Source organism: Astatotilapia calliptera, chromosome 2, assembly GCF_964374335.1.
Source record: "Astatotilapia calliptera chromosome 2, fAstCal68.1, whole genome shotgun sequence".
In the NCBI taxonomy this organism is placed as follows: domain Eukaryota; kingdom Metazoa; phylum Chordata; class Actinopteri; order Cichliformes; family Cichlidae; genus Astatotilapia; species Astatotilapia calliptera.
In genome coordinates this window covers 30,539,648-30,556,867 of record NC_137423.1, presented here as the reverse complement: position 1 = coordinate 30,556,867, position 17,220 = coordinate 30,539,648, and the positions used below count along the sequence as shown (strand labels likewise).

The 17,220-nt window shown below is 41.6% G+C and overlaps 1 protein-coding gene and 1 pseudogene across 40 annotated transcripts in view; both read right to left on the bottom strand.

Moving 5' to 3' along the window:
- The window catches only part of LOC113037086 (protocadherin alpha-C2-like), a 208,368-nt gene that overhangs the window by 52,577 nt on the left and 138,571 nt on the right, over positions 1-17,220 (bottom strand). Inside the window, exon 1 of one of the 39 annotated variants that reach the window (XM_026193888.2) lies at positions 13,748-15,762. The exons of 34 other annotated variants lie outside the window; for them this stretch is intronic. In XM_026193888.2, the coding sequence (XP_026049673.2) occupies positions 13,748-15,712 (1,965 nt within the window). In that variant the 5' untranslated portion in view covers positions 15,713-15,762. Of the gene's footprint in view, positions 1-616; positions 3,091-4,027; positions 6,526-7,328; positions 10,041-13,747; positions 15,763-17,220 lie in introns of those variants that run through there. 4 more of the 39 variants (XM_080288707.1, XM_026193905.2, XM_080288628.1 and 1 more) reach the window with 4 other exon arrangements.
- Positions 10,185-13,225, bottom strand: LOC113037289 (protocadherin alpha-3 pseudogene; annotated as a pseudogene). Its single transcript, XR_013901851.1, has one exon. The product of XR_013901851.1 is annotated as a protocadherin alpha-3 pseudogene (transcript).

The following is a 17,220-nucleotide window of genomic DNA, read 5'->3' as shown; positions in this document are numbered from 1 at the left end:
AATAGAAGAAGAAGAAAAACAAAACCTTTGCTCACTTAATGATGTCACAAAATGCACGTATTCAAAATATGGCGCCATACATTCTAGCACCACGGACAGCGACTTTTCATGATATTCTATACTCGTCTTGAATAAAAATAAGATACCTGGTACTACACCCTGTGTTGCACTTTGAGTCACCATGGCAGCCACTGTAAGTTATATAAACAGTAAAGTATAAATATGTCAACGAGATTAAAAAAGCCTATTAGTGCAGTGACAAGTACCAACACCAATCACCCTCTGTGGGACATGAATTATTCACTTAAGTGACTAAAGGTAGTCTTGACGCCTCCTAGATTTTGGACGCACTAATTTAAGTTTAAAAATCGCTCGTAAAAGAATGAAAGGGTTAAACACTATTCGACAGATTATGTCACTCATTTTAAGCAAAATGCTCCAAAGTTCTGTCAAGCAAACTCAAAAAGAAGAAGTCAGTCTTAGTGTTTTGGTTCTTAGGATTGTTCACTTGAAGCTGTATAATTTGTATATATGTAAGAACTGTTAACAGGAAATGACATAATAATTTTATGATCGCACTGTGAGGTTTTACAAGACTTAAGTTCAAATTACCTACCTTCTCTTTGTTAGGTAAAGTCTGAGTTCTTGTAAAAGTGTCTCCTCCGTTAATACTGATCAGTTCTCCATCTACAGGCGGAAACGGGGCGGGGAAAACCACTACGTCACTCTTGAGTGTGTCTGAGCTGAAACACACGTCATACTGCTGAGTAGCTTTAGAGTAAGACCAGCTCCCGTCAGGGTGGGTGGTGATCATGGGGGCGCTGTACCTGCTGAAAGTGCCGTCTGTCCTGTGACATCTGACTGCTATTAAAGTGATGAGGCTGAGCAGAAAGATGACGGACACCGACACAATGGCGATCAGCAGGTACAGGTTCAAATCCGAGAAGCTGTCCTCCTTTACAGGCACATGTCTGAACTGAATCTGGATTTCAGCCGTGCTTTCAACCACCACCACATCAACAGACACAGTAGCTGACAGGGAGGGTTCTCCGTTATCAGAGACCAAGACCACCAAGGGGTGAGTTTTGAGGTCATTGTCACTCATTCTCCTCTTAGTCCTGATCTCCCCGGTGCTGGTTCCGATCCTGAACAGGTTGTTTCCTTTGGGCTCAGACAGGTGATAAGAGAGCAGCGCATTGTATCCAGAGTCTGCGTCTACAGCCCTGATCTTTGCCACAAAGTATCCCGCTTCAGCAGAATAGGGGATGCTCTCACTGTTAACGGAGCCATGCTCAGAATATGGCGCGAGAATCGTGGGACTGTTGTCATTTTCATCCAGGATTAAAACGTTGACAGTGACGTTGCTGCTGAGTGGAGGAACACCAGAGTCTGTGGCCTGAACTTTAACCTGGAACGTTTTTAACTCCTCATAGTTAAAAGACTGCAGGGTGATTATATCTCCAGTTTCTGAATTTATATTTAAAACAGATGAAACTGGAATGTTTTTAAGAGAACTATCTAACAGTGTGTAAGTCACCTTTGCATTAACATCTAGATCAGCATCGAAGGCATTTACTGTATAAATTACTGAGCCTGTTGGACTGTTTTCTTTGACATAAACACTAATAAAAGGCTCCGTAAATCGGGGTGGATTATCATTAACATCAGAAACATGAACAGTAATGACTTTGTTACTGAACAGAGGTGGAGCTCCTTCATCCGTGGCTGTAATGGTGACATTATAAACAGAAGTGGTTTCTCTGTCCAGCGGTCCATCTACAACTAAAGAATAATCATTTTTGTAGTTGGATTTGAGATTAAACGGAGCAGATCCAACTACCTTACAGCTGGTTACACCATTCTTCCCTCCATCTTTATCACTTACTGTAATAAAAGCAACAATAGTCCCCAGTTCAGCGTCTTCTTTTACTGGCGTTATCAGTGACGTCACTGATATTTGTGGGGGATTATCATTCATATCAATTATCTCAATCAGTAATTTAGCATGTGCACTACGAGGAACGGTACCCTGGTCCGTTGCTTGTACTCTGACTTCATAAGCAGGCGTCTCCTCATAATCCAATCCACCCTTCACTGTGATTTCTCCTGTTTCTGAATTGAGATCAAAAATATTTGATGGATCAATATTCCCTCGTTTGATGAAGGAATATAAGATTTTACTGTTCATGCCTTCATCTAAATCTGTGGCATTTAACTTGATAACAAGTGTTCCGGGAGTGACATTTTCTTTGACACGCACTTTATAAAGCAGTTTGCTAAACGCGGGAATATTATCATTTACATCGATTACATTCACATGTATCTGCAATGATCCCGTTCTTGGAGGTTTTCCTCCATCTACAGCGGTCAGTATTAGATTGATTACTGACTGTTTTTCTCGGTCCAAAGCTTTTTGCAGCACCAGCTCAGCAGACACACCGTGCTCTCCGCCGCTCTGCACATCAAGTGAGAAATGCTCATTTTGACTGAGCTTGTAGGTCTTTACTGAGTTGCTTCCTATGTCTGCGTCCACGGCCACAGGGAGAAGATATCGCTCTCCCGTCAACGATGATTCAGAAATATTTAAGTAATACCTGCTTTCGAGAAATGCAGGTGAATTGTCGTTTACATCTAATATAATAACCTCTATGCGATGTGCAGTCATTGGATTGCTTAGAAAAGCTTGTAATTTTAAGGAGCATTTTATAGTCAGTGGACAAAGCTCCTCTCGGTCTATCCGCTCCTCAACTAAGAGATTCCCACTCCGTAAGTTAACGTTAAGATATGTCTTACTGTAACTGGAAACCAAGCGTAGATCCCTGTTTTCTAGTTCCTGTACATTGATGTTTAAATCCTTTGCGAGATTCCCCACCACTGTGCCTTTGTTCACCTCCTCGGAAATCGAGTAGGCTAACTGCGAAGCAGCCCAGTGCCAAAGACAAAGAAACACAACAATGCGAATCCAGACGTGTTCCTCCTTTGGTCGAATATACATTGTTGATCCACAAAAAGAAGTGAACACAAGTGAACATTAATCCTCATTTGAGAAATGTACACCCGAAGCGATAAGTTATATAAGGAGCTCCTACTCTCATGGACACAGCACCTTCCGCGGGTGTGCAATGGCCGATGAGTATTTCATTTTTTCCCGTGCAGGGAGGAGTTTTAACTACATGAATACATTCAGGTCTATGGTCTCCTGCGACATCATGTGGACAAAGACTACTAACAGCATTCTACATAGCCGAATATCTTAAGCAATAGTGAATGTTTCGTTTTTGTTTGGAAATAAAAACTTGTTGTATTTAGAATGTAAGGGGAAAATCTCGTTAGTGGAAAAGCTCGATTATTTCAGTGAGTTAACAAGCATGTACGCAGTTAAAGTAATTCATTATTTACACTAACAAAGATTATAATTCTGATTTTAAATCTAGGCAGTCTTGAAGCTCTCTCTCTCTCTCTCTCTCTCTCTCTCTCTCTCTCTCTCTCTCTATACACACACACACACACACACATATATATATATACATATATAATAACTAAAAGCGTGTTATTGAATGATCCTACACAATCACCTCGTATAAAGCTTGGTGCACAACGTCTAGCACCACGGACAGTGAGTTTTCACCACATAAAATTTCACGTCTTTCACATCACTAGAAAACGACAGCAGCTGTCACATATTTGAGTTTGTGGTTTTGGTCAACATGGCGAACCGTGTTGATTACATAAAAATGACTGACAATTATTCCAAGAAAGGAGGTGATAGCACGGCATCAAGGGCCACAAAAGATCAGCTATTTTTTCTTGTGAACTGTGAAGACTAATAAATGAATTAATAACTAAATCTCAAAATATCATTAACCATTGAATTTTTGCGCCCAGAAATTCACTTAAATGATTTTTTGGCTAAGTGTTGAAAGTACTGAAAGCTAAATCAAAGCTTAATTGCTCTTATGTTCAAAATAATGTATCAACGTCAAACAGTCTTGTGAAGATGGATTAAGGTTGGTGTTTTGTTGCCTACCTTCTCTTTGTTAGGTAAAGTCTGAGTCCTGGTAAACGTGTCTCCTCCGTTAATACTGATCAGTTCTCCATCTACAGGTGGAAAGGGTGCGGGGAAAACCACCACGTCACTCTTGAGCGTGTCTGAGCTGAAACACACGTCATACTGCTGAGTAGCTTTAGAGTAAGACCAGCTCCCGTCAGGGTGGGTGGTGATCATGGGGGCGCTGTACCTGCTGAAAGTGCCGTCTGTCCTGTGACATCTGACTGCTATTAAAGTGATGAGGCTGAGCAGAAAGATGACGGACACCGACACAATGGCGATCAGCAGATACAGGTTCAAATCCGAGAAGCTGTCCTCCTTTACAGGCACATGTCTGAACTGAGTCTGGATTTCAGCCGTGCTTTCAACCACCACCACATCAATAGACACAGTTGCTGACAGGGAGGGTTCTCCGTTATCAGAGACCAAGATCACCAAGGGGTGAGTTTTGAGGTCATTGTCACTCAATCTCCTCTTAGTCCTGATCTCCCCGGTGCTGGTTCCGATCCTGAACAAGTTGTTTCCTTTGGGCTCAGACAGGTGATAAGAAAGCAGCGCATTGTAACCAGAGTCTGTGTCTACAGCCCTGATCTTTGCTACAAAGTATCCCGCTTCAGCAGAATAGGGGATGTTCTCACTGTTAACGGAGCCATGCTCAGAATATGGCGCGAGAATCGTGGGTCTGTTGTCATTTTCATCCAGGATTAAAACGTTGACAGTCACGTTGCTACTGAGCGGAGGAACACCAGAATCTTTGGCCTGAACTTTAACCTGGAACGTTTTTAACTCCTCATAGTTAAAAGACTGCAGACTGATTATATCCCCAGTCTCCGAATTTATATTTAAAACAGATGAAACTGGAATGTTTTTAAGAGAACTATCTAACAGCGTGTAAGTCACCTTTGCGTTAACATCTAGATCAGCATCAAAGGCATTTACTGTATAAATTACTGAGCCCGTTGGACTGTTTTCCTTCACATACACATCCATAACAGGTTGCGTAAATCGAGGTGCATTATCATTAACATCAGAAACATGAACAGTAATGACTTTGTTACTGAACAGAGGTGGATTTCCTTCATCTGTGGCTGTAACGGTGACATTATAAACAGAAGTGGTTTCTCTGTCCAGCGGTCCATCTACAACTAAAGAATAATCATTTTTGTAGTTGGACTTGAGATTAAACGGAACAGATCCAACTACCTTACAGCTGGTTACACCATTTTCCCCTCCATCTTTATCACTCACTGTAATCAAAGCAACAATAGTCCCCAGTTCAGCGTCTTCTTTTACCGGTGTCATTAGTGACGTCACTGATATCAGTGGGGGATTATCATTCATATCAAATATTTCTATAAGCACTTTAGCATGCGCACTGCGAGGAGAGATGCCGTGATCTTTTACTTGTACTCTGACTTCATAAGCATGCGTCCCTTCATAATCTAATCCACCTTTCACTGTGATTTCTCCTTTTTCTGAATTGAGATCAAACATATCTGATGGATCACTGCTGCCCCTTTTGATGAAAGAATACAGTAGTTTACTGTTCATGCCTTCATCTAAATCTGTGGCATTTAACTTAACCACAAGTGTTCCGGGTGTAGAATTTTCTGTCACTCTCACTTTATATAGAGATTTGCTAAACACCGGCGCATTATCATTGGAATCTATTATGTTTACTGTTATTTGAAGTGTTCCTGATTTGGCAGGTTTTCCTCCATCTACAGCGGTCAGAATGAGATTAACTACCGACTGTTTTTCTCGATCTAAAGCTTTCTGCAGCACTAATTCAGCAGAAATTGCATGTTCATCACCGCTCTGTACATCAAGCGAGAAATGTTCATTTTGATTCAGCCTGTAGGACTTCACCGAGTTACTGCCTAAATCTGCATCTTCCGCTATAGGCAGTAGGTATCGTTCTCCTGCTGAGACTGTTTCAGATATATTTAACGAAAATGACTTTTCAATGAATTCTGGTGAATTATCATTTATATCTAACACGGTCACTTCGATGCGATGCACATTCACTGGATTGCTTAAAACAGCCTGTACTCTTAGGGAACACTGCACCGTTCTCAGACAAAGCTCCTCTCTGTCAATTCTGTCGTTAACAAAGAGGCTTCCGGTTCTTAAATTCACGTCAAAATATTTCTTACTGTAACTCGAAATAATACGCAGATCCCTGGTTTCCAGCTCTTGTACATTGAGGTTTAAGTCCTTTGCGACATTCCCTACCACAGTGCCTTTGTTCGTCTCCTCGGAAATGGAGTACGATAATTGTGAAGCAGACCAGTGACAGAGACAAAGAAGTATAACCATATGAATCCATGCACAATCTCGGTTTCCCATAGTTGAACAGTCAACGCATAAATCTGTAAATCCAGATGATTCTATATCCTGTAAATATCCGCTATAAACACCATTATCCAGCAGCAGCAGCCCTTCTCGCCACAGTATAGTCCCAGTGTGTCTTTAAACTGGTGTCCAATGACGGCCTCAGTATTCCCGTACAGGGTGGAGTTATAGATATACAATTGTTTCTACGGTCTCCAACGACACCGTGTGGCAAATGTTAGACGACTCAAGAGAAATATGAGCAACATTAAGCCCCCATGATTTGTTGCATTACAAATATTTTACAATTACATTTCCAGTCTTAGAGTTTTTGTCTTGGTCAGTTGTCAGTTTTTATATATAATACTTAAATATTTGCGCATATCCGTTTTTAGACATGAACCCGAAACTCTGAAGAGGCATTAAAGGCTAGAATATTACCTCAGTAGTGCAGTGTATTTAGAAAGAAAGTGAATTCACAGCAAATTAAAATGAAATAAAACAGAAGTGATACAATAATAATAATAATAAAAAAAGAAAACACCTCTTCGCCAAAATATGACCTTGTGCTTTTAACTAATTTTAATAAAAAAAAAAAAAAGGTTCTGAGTATACTGGCACTGAGAGTTCAATCGTAACGTTGCATCTTTGTTTCAGCACCACGGATAGCGCTGTAGCCACCAGCATGAACAATGATTTGTTAAGCAGACAGGAATCTAAAAAAACAGGGGAACAAAATGGGCACGATCGCTTTGTTCTCGAAGTGTGGTAGATAAGAAGGTTAATCGTGAGTGCTGATATTACAATAAGCGGTGATATTAACGGCTATGACAACCGGGGGATTCCTACTTTTTCGTTGCTTTAATTTGAGAGTCTGATGATGCGGTGAATATAAAATCTAAATTGTAAACAGAAAGCACTCGAATAAAAACTCAAAAGCACATACCTTCTCTTTGTTAGGTAATGTCTGAGTCCTGGTAAAAGTGTCTCCTCCGTTAATACTGATCAGTTCTCCATCTACAGGTGGAAACGGGGCGGGGAAAACCACTACGTCACTCTTGAGTGTGTCTGAGCTGAAACACACGTCATACTGCTGAGTAGCTTTAGAGTAAGACCAGCTCCCGTCAGGGTGGGTGGTGATCATGGGGGCGCTGTACCTGCTGAAAGTGCCGTCTGTCCTGTGGCATCTGACTGCTATTAAAGTGATGAGGCTGAGCAGAAAGATGACGGACACCGACACAATGGCGATCAGCAGATACAGGTTCAAATCCGAGAAGCTGTCCTCCTTTACAGGCACATGTCTGAACTGAGTCTGGATTTCAACCGTGCTTTCAACCACCACCACATCAATCGACACAGTAGCTGACAGGGAGGGTTCTCCATTATCAGAGACCAAGACCACCAAGGGATGAGTTTTGAGGTCATTGTCACTCATTCTCCTCTTAGTCCTGATCTCCCCGGTGCTGGTTCCGATCCTGAACAGGTTGTTTCCTTTGGGCTCAGACAGGTGATACGAGAGCAGCGCATTGTATCCAGAGTCTGCGTCTACAGCCCTGATCTTTGCTACAAAGTATCCCGCTTCAGCAGAGTAGGGGATGCTCTCACTGTTAACGGAGCCGTGCTGAGAATATGGCGCGAGAATCGTGGGACTGTTGTCATTTTCATCCAGGATTAAAACGTTGACAGTCACGTTGCTGCTGAGTGGAGGAACACCAGAGTCTGTGGCCTGAACTTTAAACTGGAACATTTTCAGCTCCTCGTAATTAAAAGACTGCAGGCTGATTATGTCTCCAGTCTCTGAGTTTATGTTTAAAACAGTTGAAATCGAAAATTCTTTCGGATAGTTCTCTATTAACGAATACGTTAATTTAGCATTTTCATTTGTGTCAGCGTCACACGCTGTCACTTTTGTGATTATGTCTCCCACTTTACTGTTCTCTTTCACGTAAATATTAATATAGCCATCTGGAAAACTCGGTACATTATCATTAACATCAGAAATGTGCACAGTGATTACAGCACTGCTTGAAAGAGGCGGACTGCCTTCATCGGTAGCGATTATAGTTACACTGTATTGTGATAAAGTCTCCCTGTCAAGCTGACCGTTAACTACTATTGAGTAATAGTTTTTGTAATTTGACTTTAATTTAAATGGGATGGAATCTTTCAATTTACAACTGGTGAGGCCATTTTGCCCCCCGTCTTTATCCGTTACAGTCACAAGTGCAACTACTGTTCCAATTTCAGCATTTTCCTTTACTGGGCTCATAAGTGAAGTTACTGAAATCTGTGGTGCATTGTCATTGACATCAACAATCTCTAACAGCACTTTAGAATAACCGCTACGAGGGGAAGCGCCTTGGTCGCTAGCGCGCACTCGTAATTCATATGCAGTGTTTTCCTCGTAATCCAGATTACCCTTCACAATGATTTCACCGCTCTCAGGAATAACAATGAACTTTTCAGGGGAATCTACATTTCCTCTTTTCAGTAAAGAATACCTGACGTCTGAGTTTGAACCCTCGTCCAAGTCTGTTGCATTTAATTTGAGTATTGTTGTACCTATAGGCACACTTTCACTGACGATTACTTTATGAAGCGGCTTACTAAATGAAGGCGTGTTATCGTTAACGTCTATGACATTCACAAAAATCTGCATGGTGCCAGATCTCACAGGCTTTCCCCCATCAACGGCTGTCAATGTTAGTTTAATAGCGGATTGTTTCTCTCGATCTAAAGCTTTTTGCAGCACTAACTCAGCAGACAAATGGTCTCCTCCGCTACTGACATCTATGGAGAAATGCTCGTTTGGACTTAATTTGTAGGATTTCACTGAATTGCTGCCAGTGTCTGCATCCTGAGCTGCCGGGAGCGGATACCTCTCTCCCGTTGAAGATGATTCGGAGATATTAAACACATGGATTTGTTCAAGGAATGTCGGAGCGTTATCGTTGACGTCCACAATGCTGACTTCAACGCGATAAATATTCATGGGATGGTTTAACAGTCCCTCTATACTTAAAGAACACTTTGGTAAATTAGGACAAAGCTCTTCTCGGTCTATTCTTTCGCCAACGAACAAAGCTCCTGTCCGTAAATTAGCCTCAAAATATGCCTTACTGTATCCCGATACAATCCGAAATCCTCGTTCCTCCAGTTGTTGTGTATTAATGTTCAAATCCTTCGCGATATTCCCCACTACCGTGCCTTTGTCCACCTCCTCAGAAACGGAGTAGGAAATCTGAGCAACACAGTAGCCGGATAAACAAAGAGTAATGGCGAACAACATCCATTCCCCCTCTCTGTGGTGTCGGAGACTCATTCTGTTTTGTAGATATTATTCCAGAGAAATAAACGCACTTCATTCACTAATGCAGACAAATATCCGAAAGACTACCAAGCTCTCTAAATGTAGATACCATCGTTCATGACGAGGCGATTTACTAACCCGGACAGAAACGCAGAGGCTGTCTCTTATTTCACCAACAGTGAAGGTGGAGCTTTAACTCATAATTTACATCAGTGAGTTTGTGGTCTTGGGCGACATCTAGTGTTCCTTTTATCGACAACAGTTTAATATTTAGAGATTGTTTGTTTTCCCAAACACACCAGAAATGGATCACGAATATCAGATGTCATAAGATATTAACTTTTTGTGTTGCAGAAAACGTCGTGCACACTAAAAAAAGCCAGGTAAATTGGAACTACGCAATCAGGGAAGAGTTTTGTTAATTAGAAAAGAGAAAATCTTCACATTCAGTTAAAACATTACAAGTTATATAACCAACGATTTTGCCTTTCCAGGTGAACATATTAGGTACTGTAAATTATATGGTACAAATTATGGACCAGCTGATCATTTATGGGCATGTAACTTCAAAATTTTATTTATACAAGTTTATGGTGTTGAGACTCACAGATAAGCTATTTTAGGACATGAAGCTAAACACGAAAGACTCGCAGACAAAGAGAAATCAGCACCGCGGAGAGCGCCTTTCCCATTATGCAGCTTCAGACCATATAATTACTAGTTATTTACTGTGTTAGACCAGCACTTTTCATATAGTCGATTGATTAAGAAAATACTTCAGTGAGGGAAGTCATATTTGCAGCATTACACTAATAAAAACGTATGTAATCTACTTTTCTGTATGAATGTACGAATTTTGCATTAAACCATGTACACTGACATTACAGTATTATGCTATGTGTGGGTATCAAAATACAGACAGGGGTGGTATCCCTTTAACTGGAATTAGTGGTTGAAAGCATCTTACCTTCTCTTTGTTAGGTAAAGTCTGAGTCCTGGTAAAAGTGTCTCCTCCGTTAATACTGATCAGTTCTCCATCTACAGGTGGAAACGGGGCGGGGAAGACCACTACGTCACTCTTGAGCGTGTCTGAGCTGAAACACACGTCATACTGCTGAGTAGCTTTAGAGTAAGACCAGCTCCCGTCAGGGTGGGTGGTGATCATGGGGGCGCTGTACCCGCTGAAAGTGCCGTCTGTCCTATGGCATCTGACTGCTATTAAAGTGATGAGGCTGAGCAAAAAGATGACGGACACCGACACAATGGCAATCAGCAGATACAGGTTCAAATCCGAGAAGCTGTCCTCCTTTACAGGCACATGTCTGAACGGAGTCTGGATTTCAGCCGTGCTTTCAACCACCACCACATCAATAGACACAGTAGCTGACAGGGAGGGTTCTCCGTTATCAGAGACCAAGACCACCAAGGGGTGAGTTTTGAGGTCATTGTCACTCATTCTCCTCCTAGTCCTGATCTCCCCGGTGCTGGTTCCGATCCTGAACAAGTTGTTTCCTTTGGGCTCAGACAGGTGATAAGAAAGCAGCGCATTGTATCCAGAGTCTGCGTCTACAGCCCTGATCTTTGCCACAAAGTATCCCGCTTCAGCAGAATAGAGGATGCTCTCACTGTTAACGGAGCCATGCTCAGAGTAAGGAGCCAGAATTGTTGGATTATTATCATTTTCATCCAGGATTAAAATGTTAACAGTCACGTTGCTGCTGAGCGGAGGAACACCAGAGTCTGTGGCCTGAACTTTAAACTGAAAACTTTTTAACTCCTCATAGTTAAAAGACTGCAGACTGATTATGTCTCCAGTCTCTGCGTTAATGTTTACCATTGTAGACACCGGCACTGATTTACTGTTACTCTCTAAAAATGAATATCTCACCTGACTATTCCGGTCAGTGTCCGCATCATGTGCAGTTACCCTTTTAATAATCTCCCCAACTTTACTGTTTTCTTTGACGTAGACATTAACAACCGATTCTGAGAAATTAGGCGAATTGTCGTTTATATCAGAAACGCGAATAGTAATCACAGTTGTGTTCATTAAGGGCGGACTCCCTTCATCGGTCGCTGAAACTGTAACGTTGTATTGGGAGGTAATTTCTCTGTCAAGGGCCCCGTCAACGACTAAAGAATAATAGTTTTTGTAGTTGGTTTCTAGTTTAAAGGGAACATCATTTTTTATTTTACATTTAATTTCCCCATTCTTACCTCCATCGCGGTCGAGTACGGATACAAGTGCTATCGCAGTACCTACACCTGCGTCCTCCTTGACGCTGCTGAGGAGTGACGTCACTGTTATCGCCGGGGCGTTGTCATTTACGTCTATTACCTCAACCAGCACCTTACAGTGAGCAGACATCGGTGGCTGGGCCTTATCGTTAGCTTCTGCGCGGATCTCAAACGCTGTATATTCCTCATAATCAACATTAGCTTTGACTGTGATCACCCCCATTACAGGATCAATGTGAAAAATCTCTAATATACGATCCTGCCCTTTACTTCTCAAAGAATACATTATCTCACCGTTTGTTCCCTGATCTGCGTCTGTTGCATTTAGTGTAATCACATTTGTCCCGATTGGTGTGTTCTCGAATAAACGAGTTTTGTACAAGGGGGTACTAAACACTGGTGGGTTATCGTTTATATCTAAAACGTGTATAATAACTAGTGACGTGCCAGATCTGGATGGAGTCCCTCCATCTGTAGCAATCACTGTGAGATTTATCACAGGCTGCTTCTCTCTGTCCAGCGTTTTCTGTAAGACTAGTTCGGCATAGACGCTTTCTCCGCCTTTGATAGTAGCGAGAGAAAAATATTCATTCGGCGTCAGCTTAAAAGCGTTAACCATATTCTTCCCCACATCTGCATCAATAGGCTCAGACAAAGCGAATTTCATCCCAGGCAGAGTATTCTCTGCTATGTCTATAATCTGAGACCTTTCCGTGAATAACGGGTCGTTGTCGTTGACATCTAGAATATTTATTTCTACGCGATAGAGCTTTAAAGGATTGTTTATCACAGCTTCTACATTGACTGTGCATTTTAGGGTCTTCGCACAGAGCTCCTCTCTGTCTACTCTCTCATTAACATAGAGAGCACCGGTTTTTAGATTTACCTCGAAATATTTTCTTTTCGAGCCGCTGACAATCTGAAACATGCGAGATTCCAGTTCCTGAAGGCTGAGATTTAAATCCTTAGCGATATTTCCCACAGAAGTCCCCACATCCACTTCCTCAAACACGGAATATGAGAGCTGCACAGATTGCGCTTCCCGACAACACTCCAGCAGCACAAGCACCAGATATGAAACAATAGACATCCTCATTGGTACATGCATAAATCCACAACGTAATTGAAACGCAGATCCCAACAAGGTCACCTTTTCACAATTTCTATAGTTACTATAAATACACTTTCAGATATGCGCTAAATTATAGTGTACACCTACATGTACAAAATAATATATACACCCTCGGTCCTTTCGCACCGTCCTTGCCGTTTTTGTCAAAAAGCCCGGAGAGCCACATCCTCTTGTACAACTGGGAGGAGCACGAAACTACAACACAGAAATCTCAGTGTCACAGTCTGCGGCGCCACCACGTGGACATCTGCCACAACTGTCACAATATCTCTTTCATAAATAGTCAACGGATGTTTGTGAGCGATTCTTAGTATTTCACCTTCTTTTTTACTGTTGGTAAAATGCATCTGAAATGTTACTAAATTAATTTAATACTATATGTAAATTAAATTCACAAGTTGATTGATTTCGTCTGATAATGAACAGAACAAAAAACACATATACACACCACCGAATCCACACTGTGTATGTATAAAACGAAAATAAAACAGAAAATATAAAATGTTCTCCAAATTGTACTTAATATACTGGTTAATTTCTGTAATGAAATAACACAACTGGAAATGTTAAATACCGCTTTAACAGGTTCAGCCTGGGTCCTTGTAAGTGTCTCCGTGAAGTACAGGTGCAATTTTTTTATGCTACGGTTGACCTAAAAGGTTCAGAAAAGAAAGTTTACCCTTACCTTCTCTTTGTTAGGTAAAGTCTGAGTCTTGGTAAAAGTGTCACCTCCGTTAATACTGATCAGTTCTGCATCTACAGGCGGAAACGGGGCGGGGAAGACCACCACGTCACTCTTGAGCGTGTCTGAGCTGAAACACACGTCATACTGCTGAGTAGCTTTAGAGTAAGACCAGCTCCCGTCAGGGTGGGTGGTGATCATGGGGGCGCTGTACCTGCTGAAAGTGCCGTCTGTCCTGTGGCATCTGACTGCTATTAAAGTGATGAGGCTGAGCAGAAAGATGACGGACACCGACACAATGGCGATCAGCAGGTACAGGTTCAAATCCGAGAAGCTGTCCTCCTTTACAGGCACATGTCTGAACTGAGTCTGGATTTCAGCCGTGCTTTCAACCACCACCACATCAATCGACACAGTAGCTGACAGGGAGGGTTCTCCGTTATCAGAGACCAAGACCACCAAGGGGTGAGTTTTGAGGTCATTGTCACTCATTCTCCTCCTAGTCCTGATCTCCCCGGTGCTCGTTCCGATCTTGAACAAGTTGTTTCCTTTGGGCTCAGACAGGTGATAAGAAAGCAGCGCATTGTATCCAGAGTCTGCGTCTACAGCCCTGATCTTTGCCACAAAGTATCCCGCTTCAGCAGAATAGGGGATATTCTCACTGTTAACGGAGCCATGCTCAGAGTAAGGAGCGAGAATTGTTGGAGTATTATCATTTTCATCCAGGATTAAAATGTTGACAGTGACGTTGCTTGTAAGTGGAGGAACACCAGAGTCTGTGGCCTGAACTTTAAAGTGGAAAGTTTTTAACTCCTCGTAGTTAAACGAGTGCAGGCTGACTATATCTCCAGTCTCTGAATTAACAGTTACCATTGAAGCCATTTGCATGGTCTTGGAAGAGCTGCTAATTAAATGATACATTGATTTTGCGTTTTCATTTAAATCCAGATCTGTTGTTGTCAGTTTATGAATAGTAGTTCCAATCGGACTATTCTCTTTCACATACAGAGTAATTGGAGAGTTCGGGAATTTAGGAGGGTTGTCATTTACATCAGAAACGTGAATAGTGATAACAGTTGTGCTGGACAGAGAGGGCGTCCCTTCATCTGTAGCTACAATATATATATCATATCGGGAAACAGTCTCTCTGTCAAGAAGCCTGTCCACTAGCAAAGAATAATAGTTTTTATAGTTGGATTTTAATTTAAATGGCACAGAACCTGTTATCTTACAGTTTGTGAGGCCATTTTTACCCCCGTCTTGATCAGTGATAGTCACCATAGCAACAGCTGTGCCTATTTCGGCGTCCTCTTTCACTGAACTCATGATTGAAGACACTGAGATTTCTGGAGCATTGTCATTAACGTCAATGACTTCAACTAAAACTTTGCCATGTGCACTGCGAGGAGGAGTTCCTCTGTCTCGGGCTTGAACGCGGATCTCAAATGCTTGGTTTTCCTCATAATCAATATTTCCTCGCACAGTAATTTCCCCAGTATTATTATTCAGGGAAAATTTGTCATCAGGGTTTAAACGTCCTCTTTCTGTAAATGTGTAGACAACCTGACCATTAATACCATCATCTAAATCACTCGCAGTGAGTGTTAGTAACGGTGTGCCAATATTTGCATTTTCAATTACTTGGACTTTGTAGAGAGATTTACTGAACACGGGTGAATTATCGTTCACATCCAGAACATTAACTTGTATTTGCAAAGTCCCCGTTTTGGGAGATTTTCCTCCGTCTATCGCAGTCAGAGTGAGCTCAATAACAGCTTGTTTTTCTCGATCTAAGGCTTTCTGCAGCACCAACTCAGCAGACACACTCTGGTCGCCAGTACTCTGTATATCTAAAGAGAAATAATCATTCGCGTTCAATTTATAAGTCTTCACTGAGTTAGCGCCAACATCTGGGTCATGCGCTATCGGCAATGGATGCCTTTCTCCGACATATGAGGACTCATACATATCAATTGTAGATATATCTTCTTGAAAAGACGGGGCATTGTCATTAATATCATTGATTACAACTTCAATTCGATGAAGACTGCGAGGGTTACTCAGTATGGCCTCGATATTTAAAGAGCACTTTACCGTATTAGGACATAGCTCCTCCCGATCAATTCTCTCGCTAACGAAAAGTACTCCAGATTCAAGATTGATATCAAAATACGGGGGTTTATACCCAGATGTAATCTGAAGACCCGCTGACTGAAGCTGCTGCACACTAAGATTTAAATCCTTCGCTAGATTTCCCACCGCAGCGCCTTTGTCCACCTCCTCAAAAATGGAATAGGATATCTGAGCCACGGACCATTCACAGAGACAAAGAAGGCTGAAAAACAGACTCCAAATATTATCCCATTGTCTTCGAGCAGCCATCGCTGTTTATACAAAAGTATGAAATCCTGATTTATACTTCCTGGAAAGAAACGCCAAATATGAAAAATATCCCTTCATGTATCCACTCTCGCCAAGGATCCTCACTCATTAGGGCCTTGATCGTCTGTGCGCTTCTTTCACAAAGCAATGCCAGATGGTGACGTTTCATCTTTTCGTCATTAAATGAGGAGGAGTTTCTAAACGCCAACGACTATATTTTTTTGCATGGTCTCTAGCGGCATCTTGTGGCATTTCTGTATTCGGTTACATGGCCCGAAATATAAGATGTTTTTTTTTTAATATAAGGTATAACAGAATTAAAATCCATGCAGAATAATCCACAAATTACGTTTTTTTTTGGATGACATATACAGTTTAATGAATTCGTTTGCATTATTAATTATCTTTTTTTAAAATTATTATTCATCTTTATTTTTGTACACCGCCCAATATTCAGCACAACGGACAGCACCAGACTATAACGAGACAAAACAGAAGAAAGCTGCTGCCAGCACCATGGACAGCGGTTCAGTGCACTTTCAATGCATGCGGTTAAACTGCTAAACATAATTAGTACCCGATTTACCAAAATACAGCTATTAAACTATATGCCACTAATCTCTATGTGGCCGTAAACCAATAAAAATCTTAGGATGCCCTTTAAAAGTTGTAAACGTTCTTAAGAACAATTTACCGACTTACTCTGACACGTTTATTATATTTATACGGTGGCCCTGAGAGGCCAAACGGACTGCAACTTAAGAAAACAGGAAAAACGACAAAGGAAATAGGAAAAACGAAAACACAAATACGAAAAAACTGATTTTCAAAAGCACAAGAGAAGTGTTTCTGGGGAGACAATGACCCGACGGACCAGTTGCAGGAACCAAAATATGCTAAGAATTGCGCTGGGAGACACTTAAAAGAAGTGGAGGATCTATCGGTTTTGTGAGGAAAGAAAAGATAAGAGGTAAGTGTGTTAGCCTAAAAATCCATCATCAGTATTATAGGAATCATGATAAAACACACCTAGCTTGTTTTGGGTTCCTCCAACTGGTCCGTCGGGTTCTTGTCTCCCCAGAAACACTTCCCTT